Below are 22736 nucleotides of genomic sequence, written 5' to 3'. Positions count from 1 at the left end.
AATGAAGGCACCAGAACAAACAGGCAAGGAGCAGCTGACCACCTGGGGAGTCTTTCTAAACACAGGCATATGTTCATTCTGGAGTAGAACAGATAGGTCCCAGGGACAGCATCAGGAGAGAAGTCCCATCTATGCACTTGCAGGAGGGGGCTCATTTGCTCAAGGAAGGGAGCTGGAGTGGCAAAGATACCACGTGGAACCCCATGAAACAGTATAGGTGTACGGGACCTTTCCTTCCTTTACTCTTTTGCTCCAAGATCCCTTCTGGTACTGACAGGCCGGCCTTCCTGCATTGCAGCCTTTACCCCTTTCCCCAAAGATCATGACTGCAGAACATTCATGCACTTTTCTTCCATGATGAGACTCACACAAGTATATGCCATTCCAGCAGCACTGACGGTATTCAGCAGATAATTGGTAAAAATGAATGTGGGAGGAAGGAAAGCCTCACCATTCCCAAGGTCTGAAAACAGAAGGTGCCTAAATGTCTTAACATTCTGTACACCTAAGCTGGGCACTGGTAGATGAGGTCCACAACATATCACAACTCACAGAGCTACAAAGAATCTACTTTATTGAATATTCAGGGTCAATTTCTCTTCTTGCTCTTGCCTGTGACCTTGGCTGGTGTGAGGACTGGAGCTGCTGCCTGGTACAGGGTGGAGGAGATCTTGTTGATGTAGTACAAACCAACCATGGAGAAGATGAAGCTATATGGTGAAGACAGAAAGGTCATGGCACCAGTGGGCATGCTGCCAGCCCAGTGCCTCCTAGGGAAGATACTAGCATCAGGGAAAGAATCCAAGTTCAAGTTTAGGAAAATGGGGAAGGACAAAAGAGGGAGAACAGAGGGAGAGGTAGCTGTGGAAGGAAAAAGTCTGAAACCATCAGAGTAGGATCCAGTGCCAAAGAACAGAATGCTACACCCCTTACCCAGCTGTCAGGAACATACCAGGTGGTGACACAGACTCGGTGGATGAGACCAGATGCAAAGAGAGCCAACAGGAGGCACAGGAGAACTAGGGAGGCAAGAAGAAACAAGGAGGGCAACGGTCAGAATGGAAATATTAGGCATCCGCATGTGGAGTCCAGGAGAAATCCGGGGCTCTCTGAATCCTGGGGAACCTGCTTAGAAGGGTATGCATGACAACAGCAGGAGGATTCAGATGACCTTAATGATACCCAGAACATGGAGGTAGGAGGTTGAGTGCGGTGGGTCACACCTGGAATCCCAACACTTTGGGAGGCTGAGGTGGGCAGATCACTTGAGCCAGGAGTTTGAGACCAGCCTGAACAACAAAATGAGACCCATCTCTTAAAAAAAAAAAAAAAAATTGAATTAAAAAAAAATAGCCAGGCATGGTAGTACACTGGTACACATGCCTGTAGTCCCAGCTACTCAGGAGGCTGAGGTGGGAGGAACCCTTGAGCTGGGAAGTTCAAAGCTGCAGTGAGCTATGATTGCACCACTGCACTCCAGCCTGAGCAACAGAGTGAGACCCTGTCTCAAAGAAAAAAAAAAAAAAAAAAACATGGATGTAGATGTATGCTTTTTTTTTAATCAGCTCTGCCCCAAATCTCATGTAACTTCCCTATCCTGGCTTTCCTCCCATAAAAGGGAAAAGGAAAGGTGATGGACAACAGAGTCTGAAGGGCAAGATGTGTTCCCATTTGGGGAACCCAGTTAAGCCCTTTCCAACAGAAGCCAGACAATGAGAGTCAATTCATTAAGCTGGGTGACCAGTGGTGGAAGTTGAGGGCCTTGCTCCCTGGACACAGGTTGGAGGGCAGAGTGCTTGGATTCACTTGTTCATGGGGGCAGGAAAGGATTTTAGGTTACCTGGAATATGATGGGAGAGAAGATGAGAGGACAAAAGCAAGGACACACAGGGCTGCACCTGCCCAAGTGGAGAGGGCAGAGAAGGCGAAGTGGGCCAAGAGCTTTGCCCCACCACAATGGTATCTTTTTTCTTTCTTTTTTTTTTTTTTTTAATTTTTGAGGCAGAATCTCACTCTGTCACCCAGGCTGGAGTGCTGTGGTGCAGTTTCAGCTCACTGCAGCCTTGACCTCCTGGGCTCAAGCGATCCTCCCACCTCAGCTTCCCAAGTACTTGGGACTATAGGTGCACACCACTATGCCCGGCTAATTTTTGTATTTTTTGTAGAGACAGGGTCTCTCTCTGTTGCCCAGGCTGGTCTTGAATTCCTGGGCCCAAGCGCTCTGCCAGCCTCCACCTCCCAAAGTGCTAGGATTACAGGCATGTGCCATCCCACTCAGCCAACGGTTTCTTCCAGAAGCAACTGAAAAGCCGGGCACGATGGCTCACACCTGTAATCCCAGCACTTTGGGAGGCCAAGGTGAGTGGATCACCTGTCGTCAGGAGTTCAAGACCAGTCTGACCAACATGGTGAAAGCCTGTCTCTACCAAAAATACAAAAATTAGCCAGGTATGGTGGCGCATGCCTGTAATCCCAGCTACTTGGAAGGCTGAAGCCAGAGGATAGCTTGAACCCAGGAGGCAAAGGCTGCAGTGAGCTGAGTTCACACCACTGTACTCCAGCAGAGGTGACAGAGCGAGACTCCATCTCAAAAAAAAAAAGAAGCAAGTGAAGATAATATATATGGAAACAAAATCTAACAGAGAGAAGTCCCAGGGCTACTGGATGGAAGGAACTCTGAAGCCCGCAAAAGGACTATGCGGAGAAAGCAAGTCCTAGAGTGGTGCAAAGAAATGAGGGCAGCCAGGCCCAGTGGCTCACACCTGTAATTCCAGCACTCTGGGAGGCTGAAACAGGAGGATCACTTGAGCCCAGGAGTTCGAGACCAGCCTGGGCAATATGGTGAAACCCCATCTCTACAAAAACTTAAAACAGTAGCTGGGTATGGTGGCACTCACTGGTAGTCCCAGCTACTGATAAGAGGTAAGACTGAGGTGGGAAGATTGCTTGAGTCCAGGTCAAGACTGCAGTGAGCCATGATCACATCACTGCACTCCAGCCTGGGTGACAGAGTAAAACCTTGTCTCAAAAAAAAAAAAAGAAAAGAAAAGAAAAGATTAAGGGCAACTGTGATAGATCTTTGTTTTGCCAGATGAAGCCTTTACATGAGATTGCATCTGCTGTGAATTTCTGAGCACATGGCATTCCTTAAGTAATCTGGTCTTGACGCTTAATTTGCTTTATAAACTTAATTCTCCATAAATAACTGAATTGATTCTTGATTACATGAGCAATTGAACAAGAATTATTCCAAACAGGAAATAATCTAACAGTTATTCTGATTTGGTCAGGATTCCTGCTGCCATGGAAATTTGGTGCCTCTAGTATTTAGACTCTTCACAATCTCCTCAAATAAGTAGAATTCTCTAATACTGAGTCAATTTCACATCAGAACTCCACAGTGAATTTGGTCCTGCTGCTTCTTCTGGTGGGACCAAGGACCACCTCCTAGCGAACAGATGCAAAACATCAGCCCAAATTTGCCTGTTCCCCTCAAACCTTCCCTGGGAGCTGGCCAAAAGGTACCAAAGTTTCTTGCTTTCAAAGGCTTTCTCTTCCAGCTCCAACTCCAAGAGCTATACAAGATGCAGAATCGAAAAGCGTCATCTGTCTTCAGACAGCTTTAGTAAATATATTTCTCCTTAACAACCTTTAATACCTAAGCATTGGCCGGGCGCGGTGGCTCAAGCCTGTAATCCCAGCACTTTGGGAGGCCGAGACGGGCGGATCACGAGGTCAGGAGATCGAGACCATCCTGGCTAACACGGTGAAACCCCGTCTCTACTAAAAAATACAAAAAACTAGCCGGGCGAGGTGGCGGGCGCCTGTAGTCCCAGCTACTCGGGAGGCTGAGGCAGGAGAATGGCGTGAACCCGGGAGGTGGAGCTTGCAGTGAGCCGAGATCCGGCCACTGCACTCCAGCCCGGGCGACAGAGCGAAACTCCATCTCAAAAAAAAAAAAAAAAAAAAAAAAAAAACCTAAGCATCTGGAAATTCAATATCATGTTTCAGGAGGTTAAAGAGGAGAAAATTCAAACACTCAAGCTCCAATATTCACTTACTCTCAGGGAAGATCTTTGCTTGGAATCCTTTGCCAAAGACAAGATTCTCCAGATTATTGAAGGCCTGGTTGAGGGAGTTAAGGAGTAGGGCGTGCAACTGGGGCAGAGCTGTGTGGGGAAGGGGAAGGGCACATGCCTACGTGGCCCGCCCCCTCCAACCGCAGGGAGGATACAGTGAGCGAGAACACGAAGAGACCTGAGCCAAGCAGGCCGCCCTGGATAGTGAGCCACTCGGTGGAGGCCAGCTGACGGCTGTACATCTGCATCCCAGCGAAGAGCAGCAGGGACAGGAGGGAGGAGAGCGCCAGCGAGGTGCCTGTACCTACCACTAGAGGGGATGGGAGAAGGGACGGAGAGTCAAGTTCCGCCTTCCCTCCGGCAAGCTACGGGCAGATCGGCCGGTCCAGAAGCTCGGTGGGCCGACCCCCTCCAAGAACTCCCGGGACTGCAGCCACATGCCCCAACTCCCCACACCGCGCGGCAACCCCTAGGTATTCCCCAGCCCCTGACACCCCGAACCCTCCCGTCCAGTGGAAATGCCCGCTCCCGGTGGAAACCAGGACACGTCAGCTCTGCCGGGAGAGGACAAGGAAAGCTTTTCCACCCAAACCCCGACCCCCTCTAGCACTTCCTGGGGACCCCACCAGTCCCGTTACCCATCATGCCCCTCCCGTGAGTCCAACCGGCGCCTCTGGCCAAGAAAGGGAAGCTGAGGCGGGTGCGATTAGCTATGCGCATGCGTTAGCGCTTAATGCGGACTTGCTACTCCCCGCGTTCTCCTCTTTCGTCCTCTCCGTGCTTGGACGCAGCGCCCTCTTGCGACAGGGAGGAAATAATGCGTCGAGGGGGCATCCTCGGCCACCGCCCTGGTCCCCAGGCTTTCCTCATACCTGGTGCGTCCGCGGACACTCTGTACAAGCTGCACTTATCTCTTTAAGTCATTGGGCCCGTGCCTGTGGCATCTATCCCATCTCTGTCTTCTTTGCCATTTCTGTCATATCTAGTGCACGTTCCTCAAACCTCCCTGCCCCATGACCATTACCTCAACATCTCTCAACCCAAAATTTAGTGCTCCCAACCAGGAACCCATTTTCCTCCGAAACTAATCCCCCGCTTTATATGAGTAAAATTAGGAGCCAATGAAAGACGAGAATATAAGAAATGGCTCCCCCCTCAAATACCTTTCCATATTCCCCAACCCCCCCGACCGGCTTTCGAGAACCACGTGGGGAGAACTATTTCCCACCCCCTACCCCGACGGGCACTGTTCGAGGCTGGTCCCTGGAGCATGCGCAGTGACACCTCACCCCCCAGCCCTCCTCACACCCCCACTGGGCTCCTGCATTAAGCCCAGGATTCGCAGCCGCAGCCGGGATCGGGCACCCAGGGGCGGGCGGGCACGGTAGGGCCATGGCAGAGGGTGAGGATATGCAGACCTTCACTTCCATCATGGACGCACTGGTCCGCATCAGTGTGAGTTAAGGTGGGGTCGAGGGAAGGGGAGGGGGCGTATAGGGTTCTGTGGCAAGCTGGGACCTGGAACAGGTGGGGATCCAGGAAGACGCTGGGATGTAGACAGGGGGCTAGCGATGGCAGAAACGGCTGGGAGGGTCGTGATGCAGGTATGAGAGGGTAATCCCGGGAGCAGCCCGGAGGTGAGTGCCTTGAAGGCGTCGGTGTGCTGGGGCGTGAGGAGGAGCTAGGAGCAGCCCAGACGCAGCGGATGGGCTGGGGTGGCCTCCAGCAGTGCACCAGGGCTGGGGCTTCAGGGGAAAGGCGCTGTTATGAGGAGGGGAAGTGTGAGCTTGGATATTTTCCAAGAAAACTGAGGACAGGTGGGGGATGATGTAGGAGCCGCCCCACAGTGCAGATCCCAATTTGGACCCCTCCCCAAGACCCCACCCCACGCACCCCCACTCAAGGCTGCTTCCGAGCCTGCGGTTGTCATGGCAACCCTTGCCCGGCTCTCCCAGGGGCGGTGCCAACCGTGTTCCCCCCCACCACTTCCTCCCCCCCTCCTTGTCCCTCCCTCCTTTGTGTCAGCTGCGCCCCTGACCGGGATGGCTGCGAAGAGAGGGACCAAGGTGAGGTGTGGGGGTGGGGCATAGCCTGAGGACCCCCACTCTCGCCACCAAGAGGGGGAGGGGACTTCCGGTGGGGAGGGGGCGAGTGGGCGGGGCTCTTGATTCCCCCACTAGCTCGGAGAAGCGGGTGCCGCTGACCGGGTTGCGCTGCGGGAGAGGGCGGGAGGGCCTGATGGGGGCGAAGGGGAATGGGTTGGTTAGAGGGATTGGAGGAGAACGATGGGGAAGTGAAGGATAGGGAATGGAGGCTGGAGTGGCCGCAGGCCGGAGCCGCGGCGGGAGGACGTATGGAGCGAGCAGGATGGAATGCCAGCTTCGCCTGACTATCGGGAATCACGACATGGGGGTGCTGCTGGAGAAAGGAGTGGGGGTCTGCATGGAGCTGCAGAATGGGCGGTGTCCTTGAGAAAAATGCCAGGGGCATGCTGCCCACAGATGGGGGATGGAGGCAGGTGAGGGGGCTGCCAGCTGCCTGGAGAAATGGGGATTGGGCTTGAGGCTGGAGCAGGCACAAGGTCCAACCGTCCCTCCTCTGGGCCTTTAGCTCTGCCGCGGAGAAAGCAGCAAGGGACAGAGGTCTGGGAAGGTCTGTGAACCAGCCCAAGGCAGGTGCTGGGGAAAAGCTGCAGGTAGCTTGTCTTGCTCCTTCCTCAGACCCCTAGGGTATCCAAGGGCAGCCAAGGGGCTGCTGAGGTATGCCTAGGTGTCCAAGCGCTGACCTAGCCTCCTGGTCCCTCCACAGACCAGCATGAAGAACATGGAGAAGGAACTGCTGTGCCCAGTGTGTCAAGAGATGTACAAGCAGCCACTAGTGCTGCCCTGCACCCACAACGTGTGCCAGGCCTGTGCCCGGGAGGTCTTGGGCCAGCAGGGCTACATAGGACATGGTGGGGACCCCAGCTCTGAGCCCACCTCTCCTGCCTCCACCCCTTCCACCCGCAGCCCCCGCCTCTCCCGCAGAACTCTCCCCAAGCCAGACCGCCTGGACCGGCTGCTTAAGTCAGGTGGGACTGGGGCCTGTAGGGTGGGGATGGGAACGCTGAGCTATTCATCAGGAAGATGGAAGAAGTCCATCACTGGTCAGGGGCATCTGTCTGTCTTTTTAGGGGGTGGAGATACTGCTTACGCAGGCTCTAATGAGAGCTGAGCTCTGGCACAATGAAAATCTAATTTAATTGAACAGGCTTCCCCACACCCAGCCAGCTGTAACTCTCACGTCCTCTACCTCCCTGGTTCACCCACAGGCTTTGGGACATACCCTGGGAGGAAGCGAGGTGCTTTGCACCCCCAGGTGATCATGTTCCCGTGTCCAGCATGCCAAGGTGATGTGGAGCTTGGGGAGCGGGGTCTGGCAGGGCTTTTCCGGAACCTGACCCTGGAACGTGTGGTGGAGCGGTACCGCCAGAGTGTGAGTGTGGGAGGCGCCATCCTGTGCCAGTTGTGCAAGCCCCCACCACTAGAGGCCACCAAGGGCTGCACAGAGTGCCGTGCCACCTTCTGCAATGAGTGCTTCAAGCTCTTCCACCCCTGGGGCACGCAGAAAGCCCAGCATGAGCCCACCCTGCCCACCCTCTCCTTCCGCCCCAAGGTGAGCCAGCCCTTCCAAGGCCTGGGGAGGGAGGGACATGCTGCTGCAGGTGGGTGGGGGTGCCTGGCATTGTGGGTTTCCAAAAGGAAGTGGGAAGGGTTTTTCAATGCTAAGCACCTACCTCTGTTATCTGTAACAAATCATTCAACAACTTCGGGCCTCCATCTCATTTACTACAGGGGGATTGTAGTATCTGCCCTGCAATGTCCATACCTAAAGGGTTGCTGAGAGGAAGGTGTGAGATAGTGTTTGTTCACTATCTGCACACTGAAAAGGTCTGTGTGCATTCACTCACTGAACAAATATTTAATGAGCACCTATGTGCACGGTGCTATTCTAGGTGTTGGAGATACAGCAGTAAACAAGATGGACAAGGTTAATTATTAACTACCAGGCTAAGATTAATTGGCATCATTATTACTGTTATTACCACATATCCCAATGAGAGAGATGAAAGGAGGTGCAATGCTGGTGAAATGGGCACCGCCCGGAAACTGCAGGAAAGGCTCTCTTTGATGCCACTATGTACCACCAGGTGGCACTGTGGAGCACCACCAGCAGATGTCTCCACTCCCATCTTGCCAGTGGAGGGAGGGCACCAAACTGCTGTAGTGGTAGCACAGTACCCTTACCCACACCATTGTCTGACCATCACATTGTTCTTTGTGTCCCTAGGGTCTTATGTGCCCAGACCACAAGGAAGAGGTGACCCACTACTGTAAGACATGCCAACGGCTGGTATGTCAACTCTGCCGGGTGCGGCGCACCCACAGCGGGCACAAGATCACACCAGTGCTCAGTGCCTACCAGGCCCTCAAGGTAAGGACCCCCCTTATCCAACCCTAGTGCTAACTCACACTCTTACCCTCTTGCACCTCCTCCCAACTGCTGGCTTCTGCAGAGCTGGGCATGATGCCCACCTCTTTCTTCCCCCTCAGGACAAGCTGACAAAGAGCCTGACATACATCCTGGGAAACCAGGACACGGTACAGACCCAGATCTGTGAGCTGGAGGAGGCCGTGAGGCACACCGAGGTGAGGGAGGGCACGGAGGTGGGCCCTGGGCCCTGCCTGGGAGTAGGGGCAGGAAGAGGGTGTGGGTGGTCATGACCCAATCACCTCGTTGCTAGCTCAGGAAGCCCGTGAGGTGTCCAGGTTCTGGTTAAACCAGGTTTGCAGGAACACCAGTGCCCCAGGCCAGGCTGTACCTGGGCTGCAGGGGGAGCAGGGTGGCTATAGCTCAGCAGAGAGCTCGAAAAACCCCACACGCATCGCTCAAAAAACCCTATGCATAGCTCAGATGCTCTCAGGCTCAGGTGCCTACCAAGGATGGCACACATCCCCAGTACTAGAGTGAGGTGATGACTGATACCTTCTGACAGGTTGATTGAGCTGGCTGACATGGGGATGGACAACTAAGGATGGCATAGATGCCAGTGGACATTAATTAGTGCAGTCAAAGTGGACATTAGGGTAGCCATGGCCTTGTTCATTTGGATGAGTCACTAAGGGGCAGGGATTATGATGTGGGGATCCAGGAAGGTTGGCACAAATGACCAGGAGTTGAGTCCATCTAGAGGTCCCATTGCAACCATGAGCCCAGGCCCTGTAGGAATGGGTGAGCAGCATTTCCCCAGATCCCTTGTGACCTTAGCCATGCTGTGGTGTCCAAGGAGGCCAGCACAAGTGCTGCCTCCAAAAAGAAGATAGTAAGTCATGCATCCTTTGGGTGTTGCTCCCTGGGCAGGTGAGTGGTCAGCAGGCCAAGGAGGAGGTATCACAGCTGGTGCGGGGGCTGGGGGCTGTGCTGGAGGAGAAGCGGGCATCACTGCTTCAGGCCATTGAAGAATGCCAGCAGGAGCGGCTGGCCCGTCTCAGCGCCCAGATCCAGGAGCACCGGAGCCTGCTGGATGGCTCAGGTCTGGTGGGCTATGCCCAGGAAGTACTTAAGGAAACAGACCAGCCTTGCTTTGTGCAAGCCGCCAAGCAGCTGCACAACAGGTACTCAGGGGCATGGGATCCTAGGGGGGCAGGGACATCATGGGTGTGACCAACATCTAGGACAATGTCTACAGTATTTCCAGGTGGAAAACTGGGGTTCTGAGGATTTTCATGAGGCCAAACTGATACCAGCTCCCAAAGCAGTTCCCAAGGCTCTAGGGGCAGGCAAGACAGAATTGAGGGGCAGGGTGGCTGCCCAGATGGCAGTGCCTGACCTTTTCTTGCCCCCATCCCAGGATTGCCCGAGCTACTGAAGCCCTCCAGACGTTCCGGCCAGCTGCCAGCTCCTCCTTCCGCCATTGCCAACTCGACGTGGGACGTGAGATGAAGCTGCTGACAGAGCTTAACTTCCTGCGAGGTAAGGAGATGGCCAGGCCCCATGCCCAACCAGAGCCTTCTTCCCTTCCTCCCCAGCAGCGGGCCCGGGGGGCAGTGCCCACCGGGGACCTCCCCGGCCTCCTGCCCGGCCTGGCCAGCCATTCCTCCCACCCAGCCCACCCTGCCACACCGTCCTACCGCGCTCAGCGCTGCTTCTCCCTCTCTTTGTTTGTAGGCTGTGGCCACCGCGGACTCTGCTCCGGAGCACCCCAGGCAAGTCAGCGGCCCTGCCCCGGGGGCCCTGCCCGCCGCCGGGCCCCCTTCCCACCCCGCTGCTCCCACACATCTCGGCCAACCACTCATTGCTTCCTTCTCTTTCCTGCCTTGCCCCGACCTCGTGGTCCTCCCACTGGACCAATGCCCTGTCTCTCTTCTGCCTTCTTCAGGCGCTTGCGTAATCCTGGCCCTTCTGACCTTTTGTCCTTGTGACCCTTGCCCTCTGGCCTTGCACTTCCTTTCCCTTGACCTCCAACCCCTGCCCTCAGCTTTTCTGTCCCTCTGTTGTCCCCACTTTCCACCTCGCTGCCTCCTGCATCTCTCTTCTGAGCCTGGTTCTCTTCCTTCCTGCTCGGCGCCCTCTTGCCTGTGGGCTCCAGTGGCCTTTGCCTGCCCCTCCCTGGGGCTCCTCTTAACTCATACAATGTCTGAGCTGCAAGGGCCCCCAGAACTTACCTGATCTGATACCCTTATTTGACAGGGGAGGAAACTGAGGCCCAGAAAGGGGAAGTGACTTATTCCAGGCCAGAGTGAGGTAGCAGCAGCCCAGGACTAGCACACAGGTGTCCTCACCCCCAGCCCAGCACTTTCCAGCTTCGTTCTCTTTTGGGCCCTGCCCTGCCTCTCCTGTGCCCAGTCCTGAGATGAGCCCTTCCCCAGCTCCCTCTCACCCACACTCACCCCCCCGGCTCCCGCTGCTTTCCCTTTTCCTGCCTGTCCCTGTCCTCCATACCAGGCCAGTGGCCAGGCCCTGACTGACCCCCGCTGTCTCTTCCAACAGTGCCTGAGGCCCCCGTCATTGACACCCAGCGCACCTTTGCCTATGATCAGATCTTCCTGTGCTGGCGGCTGCCACCCCACTCACCACCTGCCTGGCACTATACCGTTGAGTTCCGGCGCACAGATGTGCCTGCCCAGCCGGGCCCCACCCGCTGGCAGAGGCGGGAGGAGGTGAGGGGCACCAGTGCCCTGCTTGAGAACCCCGACACGGGCTCTGTGTACGTGTTGCGCGTCCGCGGCTGCAACAAGGCCGGCTACGGCGAGTACAGTGAGGATGTGCACCTGCACACGCCCCCAGCACCTGGTGAGTGAGCAGGCACAGGTGGTCGTGCAAAGGGCATGGGGTATGCCAGGGCCCAGGCCCTGATGGTTGGTTCGGGTGGCCACTAGAGAGGCCATATAACATAGTAGGTCTCACACACACTAACTCTGGAGCTAGACTGCTTGGGTTCAAATCCCAGCTCTACCTCTTGCCAACTGTGTGAGTGAATTCTGGCAAGTTTTTCACCCTCTCTGAACTTCAGAGTCCTTTTTTGTAGGGATAATGATAATACTAGCCAGGTGCAGCGGCTCATGTCTGTAATCCTAGCACTTTGGGAAGCCAAGGAGGGAGGATTGCTTGAGGCCAGGAGTTCAAGACCAACCTGGCCAACATAGCAAGACGTGATCTCTAAAAAAATAAATAGGCCAGGCGAGGTAGCTCACGCCTGGAATCCCAGCATGTTGGGAGGCCGTGGAGGGCGGATCACAAGGCCAAGAGTTCAAGGCCAGCCTGGCCAACATGGTGAAACCCCATCTCTACTAGGAATACAAAAATTAGCCAGGCGTGGTGGTGCATGCCTACAATTCCAGCTACTCAGGAGGCTGAGGCAAGAGAATCGCTTGAACCCGGGAGGCGGAGGTTGCAGTGAGCCGAGATTGCGCCACTGCACTCCAGCCTGGATGACAGAGGAAGACTCTGTCGTCTCGGAAAAAATAAATAAATAAATAAAGGCCAGGCGAGGTGGCTCCCACCTGTAATCCTGGCACTTTGGGAGGCCAAGGCAGGTGGATCACCTGAGGTTGGGAGTTTGAGACCAACCTGACCAACATGGAGAAACCTACTAAAAATATAAAAGTAGCCAGGTGTGGTGGTACATGCCTGTAATCCCAGCTACTTGGGAGGCTGAGGCAGGAGAATCACTTGAACCTGGGAGGCAGAGGTTGCGGTGAGCCGAGATTGTGCCATTGCACCTCCAGCCTGGGCAACAAGAGTGAAACTCTGTCTCAATCAATCGATCAATAAAATATGTAAAAAAAAATTATTTTTGGCCGGGCATGGTGCCTCACACCTGTAATCCAAGCACTTTGGGAGGCCGAGGCGGGTGGATCACGAGGTCAGGCGTTCAAGACCAGCCTGGCCAACATAGTGAAACCCCATCTCTACTAAAAATAAAAATAATTAGCTGGGCGTGGTGGCAGGTGCCTGTAATCCCAGCTACTTGGGAGGCTGAGGCAGGAGAATCGCTTGAAGCTGGAAGGCGGAGGTTGCAGTAAGCTGAGATTGTGCCACTGCACTCCAGCCTGGGGAACAGTGTGAGACTCCGTGTCAAAAAAAAAATTATTTTTAAAAAATGATAATGCTTACCTCATAGGTTTACAAAAATTCAGCTGGTGTGAGACGATGCATGGAAGTCTGAGTACAGTGTCTGGCTCATGGTTAGGGCTCAAGAATGTTACTAAAGTGACTAGAAAATAGTTCGAACTCCAGGGGGTGGGCATGAGAGGGAAGCCTTGCCACCCAAGTAGGGACTGGGTATAAGGGCCAGGTGTGAACCCAGAGTATGGGCTGGAAGGCATAGATTGATGGTGATGGGAATGTCACCGGGTAGAACAGAATAGTGGGAACTGTCCATGGGGCTGGCCACAAGTAAGGGGTTGGAGGAAACCCCATGAGTCAGCCAGGTCCAGAGCACTGGCTTCTGTGCCCACCATCATCACAGAAACTCTCTGGGGTCCCATGCCCATTTGGAATGCCCCCTTCTTTTTTCCTCATGCCTCCCTTTCCGATTTACCATGTCCTGTTCTCTTGAACCCCCTGCCTGTTCCTGGTGACTGAACCACCCTTGCAATGTGTTCCCTGTTCCGCAGTCTCACAGCCCCCAGTGCCAGTGTTTGTCCCTGAAGTTCTTCCTCCATCTCAACCCTCTCCCTCTTTCCAGTCTTGCACTTCTTCCTCGACGGCCGCTGGGGTGCAAGCCGAGAGCGGCTGGCCATCAGCAAGGACCAGCGAGCAGTACGGAGTGTTCCAGGGCTGCCCCTGCTGCTGGCTGCTGACCGGCTGCTGACCGGCTGCCACCTGAGTGTGGATGTGGTCCTGGGCAACGTGGCTGTGACCCAGGGCCGCAGCTACTGGGCCTGCGCTGTAGACCCAGCCTCCTACTTGGTCAAGGTGGGCGTCGGGCTGGAGAGCAAGCTTCAAGAAAGTTTCCAGGGTGCCCCCGATGTGATCAGCCCCAGGTCAGACCCCTCTGGAAGGGATGGAGTATGGGGGTCCTGGTGGAAGTGAGGGGCGCGGAAGGGGTGGCAAGCGGAGCACAGACTTGCTAGGGTGGGATGGGAGGGGATTAGGAGGAAGTAGTTGGAGTATGGAAGCCAGGCTGGGAGGCCTGTGGCCAGGAGAGGCATGGGCTCAGCAAAAGGGCTTTTGAGGACTGATTTTCAGAGCGTGGTGTGTGGTCAGGGAAAGGGATGATAGAAGAGGGAGCCATCTCTGCTTCCTTCCAACCATCTGCCACTCTGGACCAACACACCATCTCTCCAAGCATCTGTATCTCTCCAAGCATCTGTATCCTTTCTTCCTAACACTCCATTTCCAACATCCCTTCTCCGTAAAACCTTTGCTCTCCAAGACCTCCTTCACCCATATCTTAAAATTCTTCCCTTAGCTGGGCACCGTGGCTCACGCCTCTAAACCCAGCACTTTGGGAGGCCGAGGCAGGCAAATCACTGGAGGTCGAGAGTTCAAGACCAGCTTGACCAACATGGAGAAACCCTATCTCTACTAAAAATACAAAAAAAATAGCACATGCCTGTAACCCCAGCTACTCGCGAGGCTGAGGCAGGAGAATCACTTGAACCTGGGAGGTGGAGGTTGCGGTGAGCCAAGATTGTGTCATTGCACTCCATCCAGCCTGCGTGACAAGAGCAAAACTCCGTCCAAAAAAAAAAAATATATATATATATCTTCCCTTAAACATCTCACCTCCATAACCCTCCTCTCCCCAACTCCCTATTTAAAACTCTCCCACTAATGCTTTTCATCCTAAGCCTTCTCCTCAGCACTCTATCCCCCAACACCTTATTTCTTCAAAATGCTTTCCCCCCAACACAAATCCCCTCCTAAACCCCATTGTCCCCAACCCTGCATCCCTCTAACACCCTTCATTTGTGACACCAATCCACCCTCATCTCTCTCCCGACACCCACCTTCCCAACATCCTTTCTCTTCTTAGTCACTAATTTCGGATTCTTCCAATGTCCTCTCATCCTCAGAACCATCTCCCCAGCATGATTTCCCCAACACCATTTTTCTCGACGCCTTTTCACGTGCTATACCAATGCCATGTCTTTCCCGTCCCCCCAGCCCCTCTTGCCAATGTGCTTTCCTCTCAGCGCTCTCTTTCCACCAAACCCAAACTCCTGAGCCTATACTCTAACCCCTGCCTCTTCAGCGTTTACTTCTCAACACCCGAAATCCATCCCTTCAACTTCTTGCTCCTCAACATTCCATCCTTCCAGCGTCTCCCTCTGGTACCTCATCTGTCACTCCATCCCTCAACAATCTCGTCCCCAACACCCGCTTCTGCAGGTACGACCCGGACAGCGGGCACGACAGCGGTGCCGAGGATGCCACAGTGGAGGCGTCGCCGCCCTTTGCTTTCCTAACCATTGGCATGGGGAAGATCCTGCTGGGGTCGGGGGCAAGCTCAAACGCAGGGCTGACAGGGAGGGACGGCCCTGCAGCGGGCTGCACAGTGCCCCTGCCGCCCCGCCTGGGCATCTGCCTGGACTACGAGCGGGGCCGGGTTTCCTTCCTGGATGCTGTGTCCTTCCGTGGGCTCTTGGAGTGCCCCCTGGACTGCTCAGGGCCTGTGTGCCCTGCCTTTTGCTTCATTGGGGGTGGCGCAGTACAGCTCCAGGAACCAGTGGGCACTAAGCCTGAGAGGAAAGTCACCATTGGGGGCTTTGCCAAGCTGGACTGAGCCTTCCAGGCCCCTCATGCAGACCTGGGGTCCTCCTGGGCCCTGGCCCCCAAACCTCTTGGCGCCGGGTTGTTGCCACCTGGCAGATTCTCCCCTAAACTCTCCTACCATGTGGCCCTGCCCCTTTTCCCGTGTCTGTGTCTTCCCACGGTTTTCTCTTGACCCAGGGGCTCTCTTCTGCCCACCTCTCTGGATGGCCCCCTTTCTCTCTATTGCCTGTTAGCCAGGCCCCCACCCCCACTGAGTCTGCCCTATGACCTGCCTTTGGCATGTTACCCAAGCTATGGAGACAGCCCCTTCTCCATCCCTGTCCTGTGCCCCCCAGGCTGATTGGGCCGGGCACCTGAAACACTGGGCATGATCTCCAGCTCTGCCCTTGCCCTGCCAAGCTCCCTGCCCTGTTGATGCTGAACTACAGCCTTGGGACAGGCAGACTTTGGGGCTGGAAGCTGTCCAGGCACTCCTGGTGACGGGAAGGGGACCCTGTCATCCTGCTTTATTTATTTGGGTCCCGACCCCCCGCAGCTGCATGCCCCTTACGTCCCTCTTCTCCCTCTTGCATGCTTTTACCTGTCCCGCACCCACACCAATGTGCCAAGTCTCCCTTGGGGACCCAGCTGAGTCTGGGTGTTCCCATTGGGTTTGGCCAGGCAAGGCCTCTGGTGCCCACTGCCGTCCTCCTGCAGTGGGCTCTGCTAGGCCTGTGCTGAGCAACAGCTGTTATTGTCATGGTTTATAAATAATAAACTGTGATGCCAGGCACATCTCTGCCTTCCCTGAGCACAGTCATTCCTGTTAGTTTCTGTGCTGGGTGTGGTGGGCGGGAGGGAGCAGGGTGCTAGGCTGTGGTTCTGGGCAGGGGCAACCAAAGGATCTGGTGCCTGAGGGAGGAAGGCCCCAGGCTAGGCGCTCTAAGCCTCCTGCCACACGTGTCCTGGCCCTGCCTGAGCCCACCACAGCTGCCAGGAGACATAGCTCTCTGGCTGCTGGCAGCAGGCCCCAACCAGGGCATCCGGGCCTGCCCTGCACCACCAGGCCCTGGGGGAATGCGGTTGAGGGGACAGGCAATGTGGCTGGGCCCAAAGGGATCAGGGAACCAGAACCACTTCCCCATTCCCAGGGTGTTGTGGAGCCCACCCCAGGGGCAGCAGGCTGGTGGGGCAGCCGGGGTCAGGGACGGGGCTGGGCCTGGTGCCAGCGCCTGGATCTGACCCAGCCTCTGCTTATCTCAACCCTGTTGACTCTGGGCTGTTATCACTGCCCAAGGATTTACTTCACACTCGGACAGCTAAGAATAGAGCCATCTGGGGGCACTGTGCCAGGGGGCAAGGAGGGCATGGGCCAGGTGAGGAGAGGGGAGAGCCACTGTCACACAGATCCCAGTCTCGGAGCCCAGTCACGCTAGTCCTCCAAAACCCGCCTGGGTTTCGTTTCCTCCTTCCGCTTGTGCTGCCAGGGTTAGCCAGAGGTGGCTCCTCAGGCCACCCCTACATCCCAACGTCACCTCCTCCTCAAAGCTCCTGCTTCTCAAACAAACCCGCTCCTTACCGCCTCCTGGCCTCCCTGTCTCCTCCCCCAGGCCTCTCACACACATTCTGACTGCCCTGCTGCCCACGGGCCACAGATGAAAGATCAGAAGTTGGCGCAGCGGGAGGCCACGTTTTATTCAGTCCTGTTCAGGTCCCCTGCTATCTCCGGGCTCTCTGGGCCAGTCCTCGTGGGAGCCCCCACTGCAACACTTCCCAGGCATAAGCCCTCAAGGGCCCACATGAGCTTCCACAGACCGAGAAGGGTCCGAGAACTTGGTGGGGCCTCTGAAGAAGGCTGTGAGCAGCCCACCTGAACTCCCAGCTCACCAGCCCAAAATAGGGTGCAGGGGCTCTGGCCCTGAAGAACCTGAGTGGGGTGGACTGGCACTGGCTGGCCACTCAGCTCAGTAGGCGACGTGCCCCTACAAGTTGGCAGAAGTGGCTGCCACTGCTGGGTTTGTGTAAGAGAGGCTGCTGCCACCATTACCTGCAGAAACCTAGGTGGAAGGAAAAGAGATCCAGGGTGAGGAGCAGAAGGTACCTCCTAGAGCCCCTGGATGCCACACCAGGCTGGGGTAATCAGTCCAGGGTCCTGGCCAGCTCTCAAAGGGCTTATTCAGAGAGAGCACCTGCCACCCCACCAGCCGGTGACTGTAAACAGGGCTGCCCTCCTCCCTCTGCTCTCCTTCACTTCCTCTCCTTGGCTCTAATCAGCCACTTTGTCCCTCCATTCTCTGTTGTTCCAGCCAAAGAAGGTGTGTAGGGGTGTGTGTGTGTGTGTGCGTGTGTGTGTGTGTATCTGTGTCTTTGTAAAACTGAGAGAGGGAGGTCTCCAGGAGGAGGAAAATAGGAGCAAGAAAAATAAACTCCTCTCTCCTCCCCAACCTGGAGTGGTTTTCCACCCTCAGGTGGCTGCAGTAATTATTTACTAGGTGCCACAGAGAAAAGCCAGGAGAGGAAGGAGGGAGGGTTCCTTGCTTCCTTGAAGCTCCCAAGAACCCCACTGGCACCCAGGCTCAACTGGTCTGCTGACACTTCTTCCTCTACCTGGGAAACCTCCCCCTACACCAGCCTTTCTCGGTCTACCCTCTATTCCTAGGAGATGATTAGGGGCACAGGGGCTCACCCCTGTGACTCCTCAGGAAGGGCTCCCCGGGCATAGTGCTCTACCCATTTTGCCTCCGGGTGCAAAAAAACCAAAACAAAATAAAACAAAACTGCTGCGGTGGCACCAGTTCAGCCAGGGCCAGCCAGCATGAATGTGGACAGCCAATGCTCTTTTAGGAATTCTGGTAGTGGGGCCACTCCCTCTTGAGGGCCCCTTTCTTTCATGGTCTCCTCCCAGGCCTGTCCCCCAGAACTCCTCTGACCTCTGCCCCCCCATCCTTGCCAGGTCCTCCTCTGCTCACTTCATGCCACTTCTCACCTCTTCCAAGCTCTTTGGGTTTTCCAAGTACCCCCTTCAGAATCCTTGCCCAGCCAAAGCCTCTGCCTCCCCCGGCCTGTGGGGCCCAATCTCACCTCCTCATAGGGGCTACGATTGGTACTGCCAGGGGGCACATAGCGCCCATGGGTGTGGTAGGTGGGGTACTCGCTCATAGGATGGTAGGCATCCCGGGCGGGAAAGATGTCCAGCTGCCTATAGTTCTTTTGGCGGCACTGACAGACAGCCTGGGGAAATAGGAGGTTATGGCAGACCACGGAGTGCCTTCTACCGGCCGGGGTGGGGAGGGCACTGATCAGGGCCAGGGACTGCACTCACCAAGGCAATGAAATAGACGATGGCCAGCACAACCAGAACACAGACCAGCACCAGGAGCGCAATGCCCCAACCTGGCACCCCAGCCCCGGACTGGGCAGAGAAAGGAAATGGCACATCACGCACTAAAAGGAAAAGCAGTGGTCAGGGCAGTCTCCCAGAGGAGGTGCCCCTCTAACTGCCAGCACTAAGGAAAGAGTGGGGAACCAGACACTGGAAGGAGAGGGGCCCCAGCATGGTGCTGGGCTGCAGCCAGGGAAGTAGCCTCACCGCTGATGTCTGAGATCATCAGGTTATATCGAGAGGCTGCTTCCGTTTTACGTTGATTGAACTGTGTCTCCACGTCGTGGACATTGGTGGTACCTTCTCGGAAGACCAGAGTCGATTGTACCACCACAGATCCTGGCCTGGTCACAGGGAAATTAGCACTTCAGCCACGGGTCCCAGCTCTGGCTCAGGACTCTCCCCCAACCTTGAGTGCACCAGTCCCTCCTTATAGTCATGACCAACACCCACCCTCCAACCACCACACTGATTCCACACCCAGAACTATACCTGAACTTAATATTGGAGAGGCCCAGAAAATCCCCTTGTTTATAAATCTGCAAAAACTGGGGTGAGAGGGAAAGGACTCAGGCTTGATGCAAAGGGTGTGGACAGTTCTGATGGCTGCTTCAGGGGAACATGGGAAAGGAAAGGCTGATACTCACCAATTCAGAAATGTCTCTCTGCAGCTGTTGGTAGTAGTTGGTGCTGGGATCTTCCAGAGAGGAATTAAACTGAAGGTTTGAAATGTGAAAAGACAGGAAAAAGAAAGAGACCCCAATAGACAACTGGGGAGAAGTGCTGTGATTGGAGGAGGTGAGAGGAGGTACTGTGCTATGGTGAGTGCTACTGGCGTCAGTCTTGGTGCTGTGGCTGGCAAGGGTGGTAGGAGTATCAGAGTGGTGGCTGGGAATTGAGAATGGAGTGCTCTTGCTGGCTGGGGTGGTGGTAGTCCTGGCAAAGGTGCTGTTGTGCACCAGAGTGGAAGCTGAGCCTGATGCAGAGCCTGAGGCCAAGGTGACATCGTGGGCTGGGGGAGCAGTGGAGCCCAAGGCCGGCCTGGTGTCCGGGGCCGAGGTGACATCGTGGGCTGGGAGCGCGGTGGAGCCCGGGACTGCACTGGCATCCGGGGCCAAGGTGACATCGTGGGCTGGGGGGGCGGTGGAGCGCGGGGCTGCACTGGTGTCCGGGGCCGAGGTGACATCGTGGGCTGGGGGGGCGGTGGAGCCCTGGGCTGCACTGGCATCCGGGGCCAAGGTGACATCGTGGGCTGGGGGGGCGGTGGAGCCCGGGGCTGCACTGGTGTCCGGGGCCGAGGTGACATCGTGGGCTGGGGGGGCGGTGGAGCCCGGGGCTGCACTGGTGTCCGGGGCCGAGGTGACATCGTGGGCTGTGGGGGCGGTGGAGCCCGGGGCTGCACTGGTGTCCGGGGCCGAGGTGACATCCCGTCCCAAGGTGATAGTCGAACCTGTGGCTGGTTCCATGTCCAGGGCTGGGGTGACATCCTGTCCCTGAGTGGTGGAGGAGCCTGAAACGGGGCTGTGGCTGGAGAGTACACTGCTGGTCATACTCACAGCATTCTTAGTAGAGATGGACATTGAACTTCTTTGGGTAGCCGAAGTCTCCTTTTCTCCGCCTGGGGTAGAGCTTGTATGACCAGAACCTGTAACAACTGTTGTGGGTTCAGGGGCCGTGGCAGCTGTGATAAGTTAAAGTAATAGGGTTGGGTTGGAAGAAAAATAAGAGCAAGAAGAAAATATAAGCTCTGGCCACCAGAGAAATAATACCAGGAGGACTGGGGAGTGGGCAGCCTCAGCAGCCCCTGGGTTGGCTGTCTCCTTCCCTGCAGCAGCCTCCTTCTCTCTGCCTACAGGCCTCGGCTCCTGGCCCCTGCATTTCTCCCCTCTTAAGCCTTCCTTCTCCCTACTCCCTTCCCCCTAGACTTCTCTTCAGGACATTTGCTTGCCCCTGGCACCCACTCTCAGGGTTGGGGGCATCTCTTCTCAGCCTGTCCTTAGCCTCTCCCTCCTTCTGGCACAGACAGGGCAACCTCTGTCTGCAATTCTTGCCTTTCATGGTGCCATCTGCCAGGGAGCGAAACCCACAGAAAGGCCACGAAGACCACCTAAGCAGGGCAGCCCACTCCCCACCTTGTGCCCCTCACCTGTAAGCACTGTGAGGATCAGGAGCAGGAAGAAAGGAGACTGGGTGCCTGGTGTCATGGTGGTGGTGAACTGGGTGGGGAGACGGCAGAACAGACTCAGGCAGGCGTTGCTTGAGAGGTGGAACGGGCACAGGCGCCTGCTGCTTTATACCGGTCCCCCTGGCCCCCCTCCCCCCTGCCCGCCCGCCCTAGGCACAGCTGGAGCAGGTGACAGGTGACAAAACCCCGCCCCCTCCCCCTTCCCTACCTCCTACCTGTTCCTCCTCCTCCCCAACCATTCCTGGGTAGGCTACAAGGGCTCTAATCGCTCAACCCCCTGACTACCCATTTGTTCTCCAGCTGGCCTCCCCCTTTCACCAACCACTCCCTGGCTCCAGGGTGGAGTGGGGAGGGGCAGTCTGGAACCTGGGGCCCCTTGGCTCTAGTTTTAGCCCCAGGGCAACAACTAAGGTGGGAATGGGGAACAAAGCCTGCTAGGTCGAGGTTCTGTACAGCAAGGCCAGGAAGCCCACCCCTAGGTCTCCCACTCCACTTCCCCGCTCTCCTTGGGTCCACTGAAGCAGAGCAGGGCCGAGACATAAGAGGGCTAGATAATGAGTGGACTAGGTGCTAGTTTTGGGCTCCCTGCCCCCACCACTTCCCGGAATAGCCCCACCCTTCTAACCGCTCCCTGTCCCGTTCCAAACGCAGTTCTACCCTGAAACCCACAGTCCCCGCCCCAGCCGGACTTTCCAGCAGCCTAGGTTCCCTCCTTGGCATTCTCCTGAGAAGGGAGTGGGGGAAGAAATTTCCACTTAAGGGAGGAAACCTGGTCTCCGATGAACCAACCCTAGGGTCCTTCCTTGCCACTGTCCACCACTGGCCAGGAGCTCCTCCCGCCCTCTAGTGGTCACCAGGAGCCTTGCGAGGCTGGACCGCGCCGGCTGAGGGGCCTTTCTGACCTGGCGGAGAGGAGTAAGGGCAGTGCTGCCTAAGTGGGGCAGCGAGAGCCCGCGAGAGGGAGGTAGGGCCCGGGAGAGAAGGGTCACTGCCGTGGCCAGGGAGGGAGGAACGCACAGCATGGTGGACTCCTGGGAGTTTCAGGAGGGGGCACTCCGGGACGCGTGGTGGTGGCGTCTGGAGGAAATGGAGCTAAGCGGGTGGGGTCCTGAGGTATGTGGAAGGGGCACTGAGATATGTGGGAGAGGACATTGGAACGTGGGCAGGGGAGTTGGACACGTTCTGTGTGGGCCGTTATGTACTTAAGAGGCAGATCGGGCCGGGCGCGGTGGCTCACGCCCGTAATCCCAGCAATTTAAAAGGGCGAAGCAGGTGGATCACGAGGTCAGGAGTTCAAGACCAGCCTGGCCAAGTTGATGAAACCCCTGTCTCTACTAAAAAATACAAAAATTAGCTGAGCGTGGTGGCGGGCGCTGTAATCCCAGCTACTCAGGAGGCTGAGGCAGGAGAATCGCCTGAACTCAGGAAGCAGAGGTTGCTCTGAGCCGAGATCGCAACATTGCACTCCAGCCTGGGAGACAGAGCAAGACTCCGTCTCAAAAAGGTGGGGGAGGGCAGAGAGTAGTTGGGGTGACAGAATGGGATTTAGGGACAAAACTATCCTTTGGGGAGCAGAGTGGTATTGGGGACAGGTAGGCACGTAGTGGGAGGCAAAAGCACACGTAAGGTGCGTAATGCGCAAGAGCCGAGAGGTGTGTGCGGCAGCAGTGCACCAGGGGAGGAAGCTATCCCGGGCCGCGGCAGCACGTGGAACTTGGGTCCCGCAGTCGCAGGCTGCGCTCTAGGCCAACGGAAGCAGTTCCGCCTGTATTCGGAAAACAGTTCTCAGCCCCAAAGACACAGGTTGGAAAGCACTTTAAAAACACTTCGGCGAGGCACGGGATTGGAG

General features: G+C 56.1%; 3 protein-coding genes across 10 annotated transcripts; 1 reads left to right on the top strand and 2 right to left on the bottom strand.

The window, feature by feature from the left end:
• Nucleotides 1-557: 557 nt before the first annotated feature.
• Nucleotides 558-4849, bottom strand: KRTCAP2 (keratinocyte associated protein 2). The gene is made up of 5 exons (XM_010364620.2): nt 4718-4849; nt 4235-4389; nt 4062-4125; nt 953-1019; nt 558-710 (listed from the first exon to the last, which is right to left on the bottom strand). Exons 1-5 carry the CDS (start codon nt 4797-4799, stop codon nt 590-592), a joined length of 489 nt encoding a protein of 162 aa, XP_010362922.1. The 5' UTR covers nt 4800-4849; the 3' UTR covers nt 558-589.
• Nucleotides 4850-5291: 442 nt separating this feature from the next.
• Nucleotides 5292-16132, top strand: TRIM46 (tripartite motif containing 46). Its single transcript, XM_030936401.1, has 10 exons — nt 5292-5534; nt 6888-7149; nt 7390-7733; nt 8409-8552; nt 8672-8767; nt 9480-9733; nt 9970-10091; nt 11109-11411; nt 13309-13606; nt 14958-16132. Exons 1-10 carry the CDS (start codon nt 5472-5474, stop codon nt 15349-15351), a joined length of 2280 nt encoding a protein of 759 aa, XP_030792261.1. The 5' UTR covers nt 5292-5471; the 3' UTR covers nt 15352-16132.
• An 858-nt stretch (nt 16133-16990) lies between these two features.
• Nucleotides 16991-21675, bottom strand: MUC1 (mucin 1, cell surface associated). Of its 8 annotated transcripts, none has more exons than XM_010359687.2 (7): nt 20849-21004; nt 19350-20383; nt 19195-19250; nt 18910-19046; nt 18643-18764; nt 18402-18551; nt 16991-17377 (listed from the first exon to the last, which is right to left on the bottom strand). In XM_010359687.2, the coding sequence occupies exons 1-7, from the start codon at nt 20904-20906 to the stop codon at nt 17303-17305; spliced, it is 1632 nt and encodes a 543-aa protein (XP_010357989.2). In that variant the 5' UTR covers nt 20907-21004; the 3' UTR covers nt 16991-17302. The 8 variants fall into 8 exon arrangements, with proteins under 8 accessions (XP_010357989.2, XP_010357996.2, XP_010357992.2 ...); XM_010359694.2 differs by lacking the exon at nt 18910-19046 and having other exon boundaries at nt 19350-19399; nt 20259-20383; XM_010359690.2 differs by having other exon boundaries at nt 19195-19241; nt 20259-20383; nt 20849-21003.
• Between the last annotated feature and the right edge of the window lie 1061 nt (nt 21676-22736).

The sequence above is a fragment of the Rhinopithecus roxellana genome, chromosome 8, assembly GCF_007565055.1.
Source record: "Rhinopithecus roxellana isolate Shanxi Qingling chromosome 8, ASM756505v1, whole genome shotgun sequence".
NCBI lineage: Eukaryota > Metazoa > Chordata > Mammalia > Primates > Cercopithecidae > Rhinopithecus > Rhinopithecus roxellana.
Note: the sequence above shows the minus strand (reverse complement) of the source record. Positions and strands in the feature narration are given on the sequence as shown.